At 42.9% G+C, this 18,615-nt stretch overlaps 1 protein-coding gene across 1 annotated transcript in view; it reads left to right on the top strand.

Moving 5' to 3' along the window:
* Window positions 1–348: 348 nt before the first annotated feature.
* Window positions 349–18,615, top strand: part of SLC2A9 (solute carrier family 2 member 9) — a 109,604-nt gene continuing 91,337 nt past the window's right edge. Inside the window, exons 1-3 of the mRNA XM_075499175.1 lie at window positions 349–526; window positions 4,382–4,480; window positions 11,830–11,990. Coding sequence (XP_075355290.1) covers window positions 431–526; window positions 4,382–4,480; window positions 11,830–11,990 — 356 coding nt within the window. The 5' untranslated portion in view covers window positions 349–430. The remainder of the gene's footprint in view (window positions 527–4,381; window positions 4,481–11,829; window positions 11,991–18,615) is intronic.

The following is an 18,615-nucleotide window of genomic DNA, read 5'->3' as shown; positions in this document are numbered from 1 at the left end:
CCCTGGTCCCCAGCCCCTGTGCCACTCGGCGGGGGGCTGCGATGAACTATTTACAGGCGGGGGTCGTGACGCTTCCCTGCCCTGCCTGCGCTGCTGGGTAAATCCCTGCGGAGGGAAGAGGCCTGCCGGGAAACCGCACGCACGGCGCCGGGCACGCACACTTGCTGGAGCTATGCAGAAGCACGCAGATAAATGACCGCGGGGTGTGCCAGCCCCCGAGCGCTGCCTGCAGCCCCCGGGCGGCGTGCGCCCGGCACTGCCGCTCTCCCCTCCCGGGAGCCATGTCCTCCCGCGGCCGGCGCTGCGGCAGGGGGCCAGGGCCGCCGGCACCGCCGCCGCCCGCCCGGGCACCCCCGAGCGCCAGGCGCGGCCCCCGCCGCCGCCTCCCGCGGCCGCGCCCCCGCTGCGCCCCGCGCGCTGCCCGCCGGAGATGTGCGGCAGCAGCATGGACCGTGCGGCGGGGCCCGAGGCGGCCACGCTGGTGGCGTGGGGACGGGGGGGCGGCCGCCGCCGCGCAGGCAGGAGCGTAAGTAGCGCGGAGCAGCGCGGCGTCTCCCCGAGGGTTTTTTGTTTTGGAAATGACCGTCGCCGTTTAGCGGTGGGTCCTCGGCGGAGCGGGCAGCGGGGCGGGAGCGAGCCCGGCGGCGTAGGCAGGCAGGGCGGGCGGGGAGCCCGGCCTGCGCTGCCCGCGCCTCGGGGACGATTAACGGGAGAGGGGGTGACTTCAGGCCTTTCCCAGCGTGGTGGGGAGGGAGGAGAAGCCCGCCTGCTGCACGGTGGCTGTGGGCGCCGGAGGAACTGCCCGCTGCTCCCCCGAGAGCGAGGCAGAGCTCAGGTTGCACGGCGGCGGCGCCGAGCCCTTCCCCGCTCGGAAAGTTGTTGGTGCCGGTGCAGGAGAGGCCGGCGGCGGGCAGGCGCGGGGGCAGAGCTAAAAATACCGCGGCCGCCGAGCCGGGACCCAGAGGACGGGCGGAGGGCAGCGCCGGCAGCCGGCGTGCGCCCGCACGGGGCCAGCAGCCACCCCGCGGCTGGGGCGGCGGGACGGAGCGAGGCGAGGGCGCGTGCGGCTTCGCCGCTTCGTCCCGAGACCACCCGCACCGGCCGGTGCTCAGGGCAGGGGCGAACCCGGGGAGGGAGGGCTGGAGCTTCCCCTTCTTCTCCCGCAGCCCCCAGGGGCAGAGCAAGCTGAAGGCCCGCCGTGCCACCGGCGCACCTGGCGGGAGCCATCCGGCCCGCGGCGGTGCTTGACGGGGCGCGGCCGTTCTCCGCGGTCAGGGTTGCTTGGGTACTTGGTGCTTTCCTAAAACCGGGTCTCGTTAAGGGTAGCGGGTAAGGCGCTCCAAAATCCAGGTTCCCAGTATCAATAGAAAGTCTTAGCAGTATCTGTTTAAGAGTATTAAAACTTCCTCGTGTACGCTTACAAGTGTGTTTTAACCTGAGAAGGGGATTATAACTAACTAACCAAAATACAGTATTCTAAACTCTGTTTTGAAAACTGAAGTGCAAACTGGCATGCGTTTTAAAAAAGACAATTTAAGGCTTATAGTAGCTGACACAAATGCTATGATGAACAAGGACGGGAGTTGAGAAAAAGCATCTTCCAGAGCAGGGTGCCCTGGGATCTGTGATAAAACCAAAAAAGCAGACTCTCATAAGGAAGCAGTTCACGGGTGCCTGGAGGTCTTTGCTGTGAACCGAGAGGCAGCTTTCCTGGCTGCACGCTTCTCGCAGTGGTGACGGTCACACCTACCTGCCCTTGCGCTGACGGGAGCCACGCATGAGCACACGGGTGGCGGTGAAGGAACACCTATGAGGGAGGCGTGGTCGCCTTGTTTTCCGGTCACTGTAAAACACATTGGGTTTTTTTTTTCTTTCCTTTCCTTTTGTTAGTGTTGCCACAGGGTTAATATTTTTCTGAGCAACAGTTTGATGATTTTTTTTTTTTTTTGCGTTCTTGCTTCATTGTGCTTTCATCTTTTATCTGGCATTGCTGAAGCCTGAGCAAATATTTAAAATAGTGTGTGAGGAGATAGGTCATGGAGAAGTTGAAGTTCGTGTTCTAAAAACCATAAAACTCTGGATTGAGTAAGTCTGAGGTTTTCTGCAGCAGGCTGTATACTTGTAAAATTCTTGGTATTGAAGTAGGCTCTAAACCCAGCTATTTGCAACACTTGAAAATAAAGTGGATGTGGGGTTTTCTAATTTGGCAGCGCTTCTGTGATTTGTCCTGCATTATCTTCCACTTATCTCCATGTGCATATAATTTGCCTGTGCTGAAAGGTTTAAGCGTTCACTGGAGTTTTTAATATACACTAGGCTATATGATCCGAATCATTTCCTTTGCAGGATTTTTCTGATGGGTCTAGCATTGTTGGAGCAGAGCCCTTTAGCAATATTGCAGCAAGATTACCGCATAGCATTTGTGAAATCGCGCTTATCATTTGTGAACCCTTTGGGAGCAGCCTGGTAGACCTCCAGGAAAATTCTCCTCAGTGTCATTCGTTAGTCTCCTCATTAGTTCAGACTAGCAGCTATTCCTCCTAAGTGTAGGAATGCTTGTGCATAGTAGAGAAATAATGGACACCTAATATGTGGTGTTACCACCAGTGGCTAAATAAAGCCTTGTGTCAAAATTTCTACTTTTTGCTACCAAAGTAATGGTGCAAAGCTTTGTGTATGTGGCAGGTTCATTTTAAGAAGCTGGCTAATAAGAAGAAATTGTATTTGGCTTATGTAATGAACTCAACGGGATATATTTCTTACATGGAGCTTTTTCCCCCCTGTACACTTCCTCCTGACCTGACCAAAAACAGGCTGGTTAATGAACCGTGTAATCTCTTAAAAAGTTCCCACACCATGCGGAAGAAGTTAAAACACTCAGCTGTCCCACAGGGCACGTTTTGAGCCCTTAGGAGTGGCAGCTACGGAGCGTGGCACACCCCACGCGTGCTGGGCTGTACGCTGCGGTCCCTGCCCTGGCACCTGAGTATCTTATCCCTTCTTCACAGACCAGAGTCTACAGCGACAGTGTGGAACGTGAGCTCTGGCACATGTGGACAACCATGGGGCGTTCACTTGCCCTGCTGTGCCTGTGAGGCTGGTGGAGCTCGTTCCAGTCCATTGTCACTGCTGCTATGCCATGTGCTAGCTACACAAAGCTAGTTCATGCTCCAAATCTCCATCTTCCAAAGCAAACATACAGCTTTGTGCAGTTGAGAGAATGTATTGACTCATTAACATGTTGTGTCTGCTATAAGTGATATAACTGAAGCTGAGTTTATTAAGCCTCCTTTGAGCAGGTCTTTCTCCCTTTGAAAGGATCAAGGCTTCAATGAGTGATGAGGCTGGACATAAAATGACAGTGAGCTGTGCCTGAAATTCTCGATTCTTAGCAGAGTTTGGGTTTTTTTAAATTCAAAACATGTTAGAAAGCCATCCACTTTAACATACTCGGAAGTCAAGAAGGGTGAGTTGTCTTCCATGATCTACAAAACAAGGTTCACAAACAACCAGCAAAACACTAACGTTAACGTGTCTTGGGAATGGCAACGGTCACTTCTGCCACTCTCGGTAATGCAGAAGGAGAACTGAGTGGCAGAAAGGAATACTGGGGAAGGTGGAAAGGACTCTGAAATGCAAAATCTCTCAAATCAACTGACTGAAACTCCAGTATCTAAGCAGGCCTACCTTTTATTCAACAGCTAATGTGGAAGAAGAAATTGTTAGCAGAGGTGGGCTAAAAACAGGATGAGGGGGATGGAGGAAGGAGAGCTGAAAAGGGAGAGGTACAGGTGTGTCGCTGGGAAAAAAGGGCAAATGGTGTCTCCACTGGATTGTGTGTGTGTGGCAGCAAATTACTGTTGGAGACTTGCACGTGGATTACAAAACCTAGTTTGTAGGCATCATTTTCATTTGTTTGGTCACAGTTTCCCTAATCTTTATATGCATGGGAGTGGGGGATACACCATCTCCCAGGCTTTCACCTAAGTCAGGTCTACCCACAGACCTGTTGCATCAAATACACGCTACTCCTTGCTTCGTTGTGTTAGTGATATGTTGCCAACAGTTTCCTTTGCTGAGAATATGCTTCTTCAGCCTTTTACTTTTTGGTGTGGGCACTGATGGGATGCTTGCAGCAAAAATCTGTGAGGCTGAAAGAAATTCGGATGTTCACTTGTGCCTCGGTAAATGTTAACTGAGATGCTGTCACTTCAAATTTACTGTTCCACGGATTGCAGCAAGGGGAAGTGTTTCAGGCCATTCTGCAGCAAGGAGATCTGGCTGCAGGAGCTATGCAAGGTAGCGTAAGGAGTGTTTAAAACCTGAGGTACGTTAATTTAAAGTGTGCTAACAATAGCTGCATCTTTTCTTTGTTTTTCAGAATTGGTCTGGGAGTCTTATTGTAGCCTCTCTAACTGGTGCTTTTGGGTCATCTTTTCTTTATGGTTACAATCTCTCCGTGGTGAACGCTCCTGCAGTGGTAAGTGACTGACAAAACTGGAATTGAGTATAGCAGCAGAGGGCAGCCTTGTCCAGCTAGTGTGCGCTCCTCAACATCCTGCTTTCGTAATCCTCCTGATGTAGTAGAAGAGGTTAAATCTCATATGGTAACTTTCCTTTGCCTGAAAGCTTCTTTCTGCTGCCCATGAGGAATTCACCCTCATGGGTGAAACCATACTGTTTCATTCAGTACCTGTCAGGAAACGAAACACTGCTGTTGAGGTGAGTGGGTGCACGTGGTTTGTTTCTCATTTTCCCCAAGCCCAGAATAATACTAAATCTTCTCGCATGCTTTTGCGTGATAAGGTGTTTCTAATAGTCTGTCTTTCTGACTAGTGAGTATTTGGTAGCTCTATGCACATGTTCAGCAACTTCAGTTCACATCATTCAGTTCTGGAGGGTTGCACATTTCATTCCCACAGTACCGATATTATAAATAGTGCCTCTGGCTTCCTCTTCAATAATGGGCCTCTTCTGTGTTTCGTGACGATGCCTTGTTTGGTTCTGAATTCAAAACTGCTGTGTTGACCATCTGTTGGCTGCAACATATGGAATAGATTTGATGAATAGAATACTGTGAAATCAGTGTACAATATTTGGGGGGATTTCATTAAAATATCAGTTATCAAATGGAAATCTGAACATTTTGCTTTAACTCTGGCTGTCTAGAGATCCTCTTAATTCAGTTAAGCATAGCAGTAAGCAATTCAGTGGAGTTACAAGCAACACTATTTCAAAAACATAGCTAGTAAATTTTGGCAACTAACTGTGGAAATTCCATTTCAAAATAGGTCCTTTCCAAAGCTAAGCTCCTTCTTTTATGGAAATCTGTTATAAAATGTGTGGCTAGGTTTCCCCCTAAACGGGTTGGTCACATTAAAGATGGATGCAATATTTATGCAAATAATGAAAGAAGAATTTTTTTAAATTTATGTTTCATATGTGTGTTTTATTTTGTAAACTGACAACCCAAAGGACCAGGAAGAGACTCACTGTGTAGGAAGTTTTAATTACCCCCTTCGTAACTTCTGGGAATTTTCTTGAAGTTCCTGGTACTTTTTGTGCCAATAGGACAGGGTTAGACAGATTGGATGTTTATTCTAGCATGACGTGTCTAAGCATCACTTCACCTTGCAGTCGTCAGAAGGTAAACATGGCTTGGAAGAAATCAGCAGGAATCTGAAATTCTGTGAGCAATGGTATTAATTGTCCTGATGGTAGATGTACTTCTTGCACTGCCTCGACACTGTCAACAGAGCAGTGAGAATGATCTGATTTCTAAACTTTTAAGCGCCATTTAAAAAATGAGCCATCCTGGTAATCAGAGCCCTCCTGCAACTTTCTGCAGGACTAAAGGAAAGAAAGGATGATAGGGTGTGCTCTTTGGCAACACTAGACAGTTAGGTTTGAACCATGTGATAGTTTATAATGGTGACCAGAGTGCGGGTGGAGAGGTTGAAGGTGCAACTGTACCATGACAAAATTCCAGGCCTTGTGGTTAATAGCGCTTCCAGGACTGTCCATTTTTGCTTGAAATCTTTACTGTTGCGTTTGGACTGAAACTGGGTACCATGTTGATGGCTTTGGTCATACTCTTGACAGGTATGCATGAAGTCTGCCCTTTTCCAGCGTGGTGTTGCAGTGTTAGAGAACTTTGTGTCCTTCTTATTCATGTTAAGCCATACATTAGCTTGGGCTAAGGACCAGTCTTTGTTATACACCCTACTGACAAGGAATACATAGCTGTGTAGTTCAAGAGCAAAATACCAGTGTGACCTCTGGTCCTCTCTCTAGCCCCTAGCATCCATTTGCCTAGGACAGGCCACCTTCCTGTCCCTGCTCCCAGAGCTGCAGTGACCGGGTTGAAGGGAAGAATCTGGGCTCTGCTCGTAGCCGTGGTGGAGAGGAGCGAGCCATACCAAAGCTGTGCTTCTTGCAGCACAAGAAAAGGAACCTTTACCTCATCTGTTTTCCCCCTGTACGTCACCAAATCAGTTTGCTGCAAGGTGACCCTTTGGGAATACTGATGTAAGATGACTGAGGAAAATCAAAGGGGAGCAGCTTCTAGCTGTAGATAAAGAGCACTCTTTTAAGAGGTTATACTGGGAGTGCAGTAATTCCTAAAAGCCGTAAGCTGAGTTTCGTTTATAAACTTGGTAGGACAAATAACTTGTTCTGGTGACGTGCAGCTTACAGCCTGCATTGTATGAGCATCTGTCGGGGATGTTGGATATCTTCTGCCTCTGTTTACTTCAGTACAATTCCTTTTGATGCCTGAAGTCCTCATACTTTAGAGAAGGACTATATGATGCTTTGAGAGGTATTGAAAAAATGCTTGATAATGACTGTTGACTAAAACACGGGATGTTTCCAGGATCCTGGAACTGAACACGTCAGAACAATGACTGAGCTGGGGGGCAGGGAAGTTCATTTAAGACTGAAGCATTGAAGAAGTGTTTGTAAATTCTTGTGTGTGTTCCCTTTCGGTGCTGAAAGTTGTGCCAGCTCATCAAACTGCAGGGGAATACCCCTACAGTTCTCACCGGTGAACTTTACTGCTGGTCGTAAGGTATTCAGTCCAACTTCCTTTTTGTTGCAAGGGGGGAATAAACTGCACCAGCTCTGCTCAGAGCAGAGATCACTTCCCACTCAGTCCCCTACTTTTCTGTGGGAAAGAGCAGTGGCCCATTGCAGGTGTGCTTCCCCCTGCACACAGTGCTTGACCACACAAGAAACCCAGAATTACAAGTCTCCGTGGGCTTGTTCAAAGAGTTACCAGAATTTATTAAAAACGCATGGAAGCATTCGGCAGTAAGGAGACAAATGCTTTAATTGAATACAAGTTGAAGCTGTCTTTTTCTGAGCTGAATTTCTACAATTCATTCCATGGACTGGTTGTGGGCAAGGTCTGTAGAACAATGATGCGCTTTGTGCTCTGTGCGGGAAGTGAAGTCCCTGCTACTTACTGCCGTGCAGCCCTTGCCCTCTTCTTGCGGGCGGCTGCAGCTCTACATTCCTTTTAGAGCTGATATGGGGAAGTGAGAGTATTGCAAAAATGTATAGCCTGCTGTGTCAACCAGTTGGATAGTTGTCACTATGTGGGAGTGACCCTTGTAACTATGGATAAGGTCATTTTTCTTCTCTAAAGACCAGCTCATCTCTTCCCTTGATGTAAGTTATTTACAGTTAAAGAGACAAGGAAAATATTTCCTTTATATTTAAAATATATCCCTTATATTTATATATATGTATAAAGACATAAAATATATGTATTCCTTGTATTTCCCACCCTAGCACTACTACCTTAATGAACTGAGGCAGCAGAATACAAGATACTGATATCAGTCAGCTACCATTCCTTGTAGACTTTGGTTAGGGGCTAAAATTTTTGTGTACATGTTTATGCCGTTAGTGATGTTCAGACAACTGATTAAAATCCCAAAGGAGCCTTTCCACAGAATTCAGTGGATTCAAATCCAGTGGATTTGTTGGATCAGATTTGTTTTGTTCTTTGGATTTTCATTTTCATGTGCAACTCCTCAAAACCTGTATGTGTTATTAGCTTCCCATTTATTGGCAGTGGGAATCCGGACACAGGTGATGTACATGCCAGCACATTTATCTGTTACTATTGAGTGTTGTAGTTTGTACTTTCTTTTCTTGAACATTTGCAGTTATTTGATGTCTCCTTGTAAATAAAAAAAGCTATGCTGAGAAAATTAGTCATAACACAAGGGGAGAATAATTTGCATACTATTTTTAGCCGTTATCATTAGCAAGAAATGCTAATAACGTTCTAAAAATGTTTTCTCTTATTATTCATTACTATGAGGAATGAACTTCAAATAAACAAGAAGATAACTGAATCTAAATATAATCTGAATATTGGTGTTAAAGAGATAAGATGTATTGCTTGATTTAATGGCAGATTCATTTGAAAGTTTACTGTGAGATTCTTCTAAATGGACCAAGCACCAAAGTGACTTTTTTTGTGTGTGTGTGTATGTTTTTTCTGTCTGTTTGTATAGAACCACATAGGATGGGAGAAATATCCCTGTTCTCCTTTTAATTCAGGGCACAAGAGGCCTATGAGAAGCTTGTTAGAAGGAAGACAGTAAGTGGTACGTTCTGCCTCCACCATTCTTAGGTACTTTGCAGGTGGAGAGGTAGTGTTTCAAACTAAATAAAGCCCTCAAATCAGACAGTCTGTGTGCCCAAGGCTGAAATACCTAAAGTTTGAAATTCCTAGTTTGAGCAGGGCAAATGTGGTGTTAGGCTTATACTGCTGAGTCCTGCCCCAGGGTAGTTTAGTACCTATGACGTGCTGGAGGAAATCTGAGAAGAAACTGGGGAAAAGTGCCAAGATTAAACTCTGTGATACTGTAAAGCTTGTCGGGGAGCAGTGACACAGAATGGGTGATAGCGTTACACAAGCGTGCTGTGCCCTTCTGCAGTAGCGACCGCCTGGTACTGTATCCTCGCCAGTGCATTAGACACCACGGTGGCATCAGAGCTTTGCTTGATTTCAAAATGGGAACAGCATGAAAATAAGGACGCTTGACTAAAAAGAAAGTAAATAGGCGATGTCTCTGCAAGCAATACAGAGACTATGTAAAAATGTCATACTGGAGCTATGACATCTTTACCTTTTAGAAAGATGAATAAACTTTGATGTAATTGAACATCAGGGAAGGGAAGTTGTTAGAAGGCATCCTTCAAAAACCTGCAGTTGTGCTCATGTGAGGAAAGCAGAAAAGGAATATAAACTCTGGCACATTGAAGGCTAAAAAGTGAGCTGGTCCTGGAGTTTGCGTACTTTTAGCAGGTGTAAAAAATGTCCAGACAGAGGGTTTGGGGATATAAGGCTGATAGATGAAGCTGAAAAAGGGTGTTCAGAAAATACAAGGACGTAACGAGAAACCTGAATTAATGTTTTGGATTGGAAAAGTCTGGGGATGTCCCACACTGGAACCTTCTTTATAGGGAATGTATTGGAGAAGCTGAAATGTCAGTAGAGATATGGAATAAAATTAGTGACAATTTTGTGTCAGGTTGCCAAAATACCTTAGCATTTGTTCAAGACTGAAAAAATAACCCAAAATATAGGCTTCGTATCACAGTTCAGCTTCTTTTTAAATAGCCTCAGTAACAGAGAGACTGAGAGGGTTAATGTGACTTTAAGAAAAAAGTAGTTTTTAGGGGGAAAACTTGGAACATACATGCTAGGAATTAGTTATTTGTACCTGACAAGCTAGCAGAAACTGTAGTAGAAAAGTGAGAATTTGGGGAAGAGCTGGCGTGGCTTTTGCAAAGGAGAACCGTGACTCGGGCCTCTGTCCGAGTTCTCCAGGGATTCAAGAGGCACTTGGACTTTCAAATCATACCCTAGAAGGGCCCTTATGGAAGGCTCTTAAGGAAATTAAGCTGCCATGGGAGAAAAATGTAGATCTGAGGATAGCTGAAGAGTTAGAAGGTAGGTCTCAGATGCTCATTTCTTAAGAGAACCAGCTCGTCTGGCAGATGGATTCGTATCAGGATCTTAAGTGTCTGATTTCATGTTTGATACATCTTTCATTACTGAAAAGAAATTGCTTACCTTGTTTAGCAGCCTGAACTTCATTCAAAAAACAGCATATGTAAATTTGAAGGGGACAAGCTATAACATACTTACGAAAGTGATTTGAGATTATTAATTTTAACAGTGTCAGACAACTAGCTCTTTTTGACTGATACTGTGGGCTTTTTTTTCCCCCATCAGTATCAAACCAACAGCTGTCAGCTCTTGCCTCCCTCCTCTAACAGTTATTTGTCTTGGCTGTAAATTCTTTGGGAGAAAAATGTTATCTTTCATTGCTTGGCTTAGTAGGTCCTTGATTTTGTATGGCTGCCAGATGGGGCAGTGTCATAAATACAGTTTAAAAGTGGACGCAGCCTCCCTTCTTCCCTCAATCCATGAATGCCAATTGTTTTCAATTCACTCTATTTTTTTTCTAATGTTATGCTAAAGAATTGCTATAGAGTTACAATACTGGCCCTTTGGAAAAAATAGTCTAGTGAAAGGCACTTAATTTTAAGCAAATCTGAGATCTACGTTTTAGGACTGAAATACAAAATAGAGATGATAAATGTCTTTTCGTGGTAAGCACAGTGTAGGCTTTTACCAAAAGAATTCCTACTTACATAAATTTTAAAGCATCTTTAAACTTTTTCCAGGGCATTTCCTAAGTTACATGTGAACTCCCCCCCACACACCCAAACCTATCAACAAATGGCACTTGGTGCTCTGTCCCGTAAGGCAAGCCAAACTCTTCTCGTGATGTCAGTCATGTTGCTGTCTGGCAGGAATTGGTTGCAACTCCCTTCCTCTTCATTACCTTTGCATTTCTGCCAATTCACCAACTTCTTTAAGACATTTTCCCTTCTGCAAGCTACTGGAGCCTGCCTCCCTCCCTCCCTCCCTCTTTTGTATTTCCAAGTTATTTGTACTATAGATCCATGAAAAAGCAGTAAAACTACTTGCTCCTAATGTAAGAGTCTGCTTAATAATCAGTGTCTCAATTAATTGACTAACAGTAGTTAGCATTTATGCATGTTCTTTTTTTAAAAGTCATTGCAAATGCTAGGCAGTGCAGTTTTGCTTGGCTTGTCCAAAAGGACATCCTGTTACGCTAGGATGTGATACGTCACCTGCCTGAGGTTAAGAGTATGTATGTGAGCCATGCGTGGAGCTCAGCGTGGAGCTCAGCTGACGCGCAGTACCTTGCCAAGCGCGGGTGGTGTGACTTTGTGGAGTCTCCCTCCTTAGAGGTATTCAAAAACCTCCAGGCACGGTCCTGGGCAACTGGCTCTGGGTGGCCCTGCCTGAGCAGGGGGGTTGGACAAGATGGTCTGCAGAGGTCCTTCCAGCCTCAACCATTCTGTGATTCTGCATCTGAGCCCTTAGCCCCAGTTCGGGCTGAAATGCTTATATATGTGTACACAGTAAGGCTAAAACAAACTGTTGTTAATCTACTGACAACCTAAATGGTAACATCCTTGCTGAATAGGAGTTTCTGTTTTATAAGCCTCTTCTACATTCATGTCTACCTGTGTTTTTTTCCCCACCTTGTTTATGACTGGCATGTAGTTAAATGTATGTATGCTTTGACTGGTTCAGTTAGTCTGTATTGCAGTTGCATCTAGAAGTGAGGCCCCATTTTTTGGAGGAGGGAGATAGAAGAGCAAGGGTGATTCCTGCAAGCAAGCTACTGTTTTTTTAGTTCTGTTTCTGTCAGCTGTATTCTTAAAGTGTGATTTTTACATGTATTATTATTATGTATTTTCTTTCAGTATATCAAGAAGTTTTACAATGAAACTTGGGAAAGAAGATACGGCTTCTCAGTGGATGAAAGCACACTGACTCTCCTCTGGTCTATAACTGTTTCTATTTTTGCCATTGGTGGCCTTGTGGGTGCCATTATTGTTACCCCAATTGTGAAGTTCTTCGGACGGTAAGTGTATTGGAAAACTTCTAGTTTCTAAAGCAGTTTCTCACTTGGCCTCTCTAGGAGGCTTTACTTTTATTTTTTTTAAAAACCCTCTTCACCAGAATGCAAATTTAAACATCTTCAAATTATGAAAGCTCATTTCTAAGAGCTCCTGATTTCCAAGAGTAAAATTAGTACCTTTCTCTCTGGCCTTACTGTGCATCATTTGAGTCACAGAAGCCATTTCCTCTGAATGGGCAGTGGGTTGAAATGTCAAGGAGGTTGAATTGTCAAGAGTGCAAAAGGAAAATACCATAAAATAGGAAAGATTTCACAAAGGATTGGCAGATTCTTGTTTCAAGAGTCTGCTGAGTATCTTGCTGAATATCTTTCAAATAAAGCCATCAACATGTCTCATTTGCTACTCAACGACATTTGTTGCCATACTGTAATAAAAAATTGCTCTTTTTTTATTTCTTCCTTGTGTCAACTTAAAATACAGTTTGAAGAACTAAACTAGGGTGAAGCTTGTGTTTGGCTTTCCCCAAGCTTGGGGACGCCTTCCAAGCTCTACGCAATGCAGTATTTGACCAAGTCTTGACCATAGGGAACATGAGTATTTTAGGAATGTTTGTGCTGGTGTATGTTTGCATTTTTGCTGAAACTACTAACTAGATATTTCTGTCAAATTTTTGTTTCATACAGTCTTCCAAAGAGAATTTTAAAAGTAATTTGTAATTTACCTATATTTAGAACGGCATGAAAAAAAAAAGCCACTATAGCCTTCATCTTAACTGCTCATTTGGCTTTTCCTTAATTGTAAATTCTATATAATTTGATAATTTTTGCTCAATTAAGTCACTAGAGAAGGTCATCATGGAGGCTTAAATATAATCATCCACCTCCACTGTTCTTACTTTTCTGTTCTACATTTTGACTATTTCTGTCACTTTAGGTTGTACTCTCCTAGGCCTGTTTGTCATTTTCCCAACTCTTCGACATCCCATTTTTCACCTCAGAGTATGTTTTCAGGTTCTTCCATTTCATGCTTACAGTAAATCTATTGTCCATTCTTCATTAATGTAGTCTGTCCCTTCACTTCATCATTTGATTTTCAATTCTTAAATATTTTTCATAATCACATTATTTTTTTTAGGTTTGCAATTTCTTCTGCCAAATCATCAATTTGGCTTTTACACACGTCTTAAATATAGGAAACTATGCCTGACTCAGACTGATTAATTCCTAGAATTGCCACTGACTCTTCTTTACTTTATTAAAAAGTGAAGTAAAAAATGGGTTTGTAGAAGGCTTGAATTTTTGGTGAAGAGTAGAACAGCTTTGTGTGCAGGTTTGTTAAAGTGGTGGCTGATCTCAGTCATATGAATGCCACTTTGATGGGAGCAGATCATATTTCCAGGGCAGAGCTTCAAAGCTTGCAGACTCTGCCCCTGTTTATTGTTCATCCCTGTTAAACCGTGAAAAAGCTCTCTCATAGATACGGTGTACGAGTATTTGATTAGAGATGGGAAGGGATTGCGTCTCTCGGGACACTGGGTAAAGGCTGCTCGTCACAGCGTGGTTCTTGAGTTTGCTGTTCACACTGCAGTGTGTTTGTCTGGTCTAGGAAACGAGACTGACTTATTGGTACGGTAATTGAGGAGCACATGAAATGTTGACAGAACAATAAAATACTTCGCTCTCAAATTGTTCAAGTGTAGGTTGGAGGGTTGTATGTATGATGAAGCAGAGCTCCATTTACACTGACACCGAATAATGAACTAAGTGGGATCAAAAGCATTAGTCAGAAATAATGTATGACTTTAAAAAGAGCACTCTTGAATCATATTGCTGTAAGGTTAATAACATAATTTCCAAATTACCAGATTTCTAGGCCCTACTTACTTTGAGAGATGTAGAGCAATTTTTTCAAAGAGAGCCTTCATCCACGTAAGCATAAGTCCCATGTTCAAATGTGGCTTCGACACTTCATAATTTAAATTCTCTTCTTCTACCAAAGAGCAGCTGCTGTTGCGTATCCCGGACACGCAGAGTGATATGGCCGGTGGATGGCTTAGGCCACTGCTAGGGAGGCATTTGCAGGAGAGGGACAAGGCCTTCCCTCTAGCACAGTGAACCGTTTTGAGTATGAAGTGATTAAGGGAATTTATCTGGATTATTTTAGTAATTCTACCACTTCTTTATTCTGAAGTCGTCTACTGTAGTTGAAATGGTCATCCAGTGTTCAATCTGTTACTGGCTTTTATTTAAACACCTAGATTAAGAACACACAGCTTGTTATTTAAACACCTGGTTTCCTTACTGTACTTTTTGTATAAGGTATCATATTTGCTCCTGGGTGGAGCTTCTGGAGTCTTTCTTATTACTGAATTTTGAGACAACAATACATTTTTGATGCAACTTTAATTCTGTCATTTTCCTAGTTGCAAGTTTTAGACAAAAGAACTATTAATTCATATCCTTAATTAAAGTTATTGCAGCCCTGGAGGGCACGTAGTCGCTAGGATTCTGTTCTGGCCTCTGGAACTATCCAATATAATGAGAGCAAATGACAACCTTGAAATCACAAGAGATTAATCATATGTGATTTTGCAAAAAGGCATGGACAGTTCTGAGGAAGAGATTCTCAAGTGTTTTCAATATCCAAAATACCTAAAAAAGAAAAAGGCAGAAAAAAATCCTTAAGGCTTAGCTCTATTTGTGTCTCGCTGATGGGTGAACTGTCTCAGCTGGAATGCTTATAGAAACCGATTTCTACTGAGCAAATGGGTCTTCTCTTAGGACTGCTTCAGACTGAGTACAGGATTGGAAGTTATGTTCCTGCAACAGTATGGATAGTCAGTCTTAGAACCAGTTTTGGCTCTAAGTTGCAAAACTTACTGTTTGGCTTAGGATGTAGCTGCTTGTGACAAATGCTTTGCGCTCAATTGGAAGTTTTTGAAAGCATCTTCCTTTTGGAATGCATAAATGCTTTATTTCTTTTGGCTGGAGAAAATTCTGAATTACTTGAATGGAAGGAATCTTCAAAAATCTTCATATCTAAATGAATGCTAGTCTAGTATTTTTAGTGCAATAGCTGCAGCAGAACCATGTGGGGCTCTGGACTGGAACTTGAGTCCAGGTTCCCTGTCCCAGGTCTGGCACTGTTTTGCACATTAGCTTTAGGTCGAGTCCACTTCACTATCTATTCCTCTGTTTACCCAGTTACAGAAATAGGGATATTGATGTGCTCTATAACCTTCAGCAAGACTGAAAAATGAAATGTGCTATGTGAGGACTAGGTATGATATTTATACTTCAATAGTTTTCATGTACCATTTGGACAATTGCTTGATCAGTTTGTGATTTGGAATGTGAGAGAAATTATTCAGCTGACCAACACACCAGCACGTGTCTTTTCTTATGGTGGCTTAGTGTTGCAGTTTGCACACTTACACTTTGTAAGTGTGGTGAGCACAGTTATCTGACAAGACTGGTTGGAGGTTCCCAAAAGTGTCTGCTGTGGTGCTTTATTAAGTGTGGTATCTTTGTATCACTTACATTAGAGCTGTACAAGCAGTGATTTGTTGGGATTTTTTGATTTGTTTCTTTTTCCTATGCCTTGTTTCTGAGGTAATACAGTTTTGGCCTGCGTGACCAGGAAAGCATAGGTTTTTTTAATGATTGTAGCAATTTTGAATGTATGACCTGACTGGAAGTAAACTCAGACGCATGGGGACTTTGGAGGGTTTTGCTGTATTTTTTTTCTTAGGACCTATGATGAGAAGTTGTTTCCACTGTTTATGTTTGTGGTAGCCTGGCCCCAGCTGGCAGCCAAGCACCCACCCAGCTGCTCGTCACTCCTCACCCCCAAAGTGGGATGGCGGGACTGGGGAGAAATAGGAACAGGAGCAAGAAGACTCATGGGTCAAACTAAAGAAGGGGAAAACACTTACCAATTACTGTCATGGGCAAAACAGGCTCCACTTGGGGAATTTAACTTAATTTATTGCCAATTAGCATGAATATTTAATTACTGATCAGGTACTGGGAAACAAGACAAACATTAAAACACCTTTCCTCCCACTTTCCCAGGCTGAACATCACTCCAGGCTCCTCTCTTCCCCCTTGGTACCACGGCAGGTCACACTCAGTCCCTTCAGTAAGGGAACAGGCGGTGCAGGGCGTCGGGGTCAGTGCACAGCAACTTCCCTCTGCTGCTCCTTCCTTCTCACTCGTCTCCTATGCTCCAGCGTGGGTCCTCCATGGGCTGCAGTCCCTCTGGGGATGTACCTGCTCAGTCCTGGAGCACCTTCTCCTCCACTGACCTTGTTATTCCCTCATTCCGTCTCCTCACAGAAGCCACCGCTGCAGCCCCTTCACTTCCAAAACCCTGCCACAGACACCCAGCACAGTGTTTTCATTACCAAAAATGTACATGCTTTATATAGTAACACTCTAAACAGCGCATTACTTTCTTGTTTTCATTTTTTTTTTCCAATCTGGCAAAGACAAAATCCTTTGTTTTTATCTTTGTTAGTTAGGCTGCATAGAATAAGGGGTGGCTGGCCAACTTCTTCTAAAAAGATAAATATTTTGTAGGTTAAAATAAAGAAGAAAAAGGTAGTTACTTCAGATGAATGTATAGCACTTGTTTGACCTGAATGAACATTTGTTTCCATTGCTGGTATTATTTATATCACTTTAGCCCTCTCAAATTACATCCACTTGAAAAATTTGTTTCAAATGGTAAAGTCGTCATGCTTGACAGCTATGTTGTATAAACATATACTTTAAATGAGCTGTATCTCATTGTTTGATCTTCAGACAATGTTATTCATTCAAACAATGTTCAAAAAAACACTAGAAAGCAGGAAAACTAATTAGAAATACAAGTATTAAAAATATTTCCTATCAAAAATGTGTTGACTGTTGTAACAAGTTGGACAACTGGTTCAGCTGGTTTCCAGTTGGTACCTATGTGTTGAACTCAAGAAGAATGAGGACCTCTGGGTCAGTTTGTTACCTGCTTTGGAAAAGAAAAAGGTAGACAGCCTTTCTGGTCATTGCTCTTCTTTTGCGTGGAAATTACAGTATATAGAGATTGAAAATCTGTTGAGAATACTTACAAATTTAATACCACTTCTGTTTTTAAATAAAATCAGTATATTTTCAGCCTGCACCATTTACTGTCAAAGTTAATAGAATCCTTATAAGTTACATCATCTGTGACGTTTATCTCCAGGTAAATTTGTTTTCAAATCAGTTGTTTCCTTCATATGTTGTTCTGAGTGGGATTGGAGGCTCCAGTATTGAGTTGTACCTCTAGAGCCAAAACAAGACTGTGCTTAATTATGTGACTGGTAAAGACAAAGGTCCGTTGCTTTATCACATATAACTAAGTGAGGTGACTCACAGATGAAAAACATAGTGTACAATCATTCTCTTGCCATGTAATTGTGAAAATTGTGGTGTTTTGTCTTGTGTTAGATCATAAGCAATGCAAAGCAGCTGTCTCGTGATGTGCTGTGGAGAGGCCACCACATCTCCAGCAGATATCCCAGCCCTGGCTGTGAGTCTGCCTGGGAACTGCAAGAAACTTTTCAGTCGCTCACAAGGCTAAACCTGATGATAATGGCTTCTCCAGCCATTCACCTACAGGGTGTAATTTAGCAAAAAGCCACTTAAATCCATATTTGTGGAGAGGTGTGTATAAGGTAGCAGTGATTGTCTCAGTTCTGGGTGGGTTTTCTACTTCATCTTTCAATAGAGAATCACTGCAGCAGAGCTATTGATCTTATATCTTTAACCACTCTTCTTGCACGTGTTCAGGAAATGACACCTTGGATGTCAGTGTTTGAATCTGACTGTCAAAAGCCCATGAAATGCTACATATAATTTCTTTTGTAAAGTATTTCCTTCTGCAGAAGTTATGAGACTTACAAGTCACTGTTGAATTAATGAGTCCCTCAGACTTGAGCAGAAAGGTCTGTAAGATGAAAACTGTAAGAAATACAGCTGTTGGTATAGTGTGAATGAGAAATTGAGATGTTTTGAAATTTTTAAAACATATTTTCATTATTTTCTTTGTATTTTTTTCAACAAAGTAATAATTTTCCATAAAGTACATTTCTTTTCTTTGAAAGAAATATTTTTTTTCACATCTTATTTTACTGCTATAGAATGAAATAACTTAAAAATTGGGGAAAAAAAAGGATGTGAATCAATATTTTGGTTAATTTCAACAATTTTTGAAAAGAGGTTGATTTTTATCCCTCCTGTGAGCCCAAGTGTTTTTTCTAACTCTACAAGTAGTAAGTAATTTTCTTCAGTGTATGTTTTTAATATCATGGGTTTAAGGATTAATTATAATGACATAAATATGTCAGTGTTAGGAAGTTCTCAAAATGGCAAAAACTGTATGTAGCATAAAAATGCCTATAGTTATATCATCTTATTGCTATTTGAAGTATATTCTCTGGTTCCGACATGCATACGTTTACCCAGAGTATGCTTATTTATATTCATATACAGAGTTTCAGGCATGGCACTTGAGTTCTTAGGATGTGTAGGATGCCTAATTGCCATGCCTTTGAAGTACCTCTCTTTAGTTAACTATGTTATGTTTGATTTTAAAGCTGTGGCATAG

The sequence above is a fragment of the Mycteria americana genome, chromosome 4 (genome assembly GCF_035582795.1).
Source record: "Mycteria americana isolate JAX WOST 10 ecotype Jacksonville Zoo and Gardens chromosome 4, USCA_MyAme_1.0, whole genome shotgun sequence".
NCBI lineage: Eukaryota > Metazoa > Chordata > Aves > Ciconiiformes > Ciconiidae > Mycteria > Mycteria americana.
Note: the sequence above shows the minus strand (reverse complement) of the source record. Positions and strands in the feature narration are given on the sequence as shown.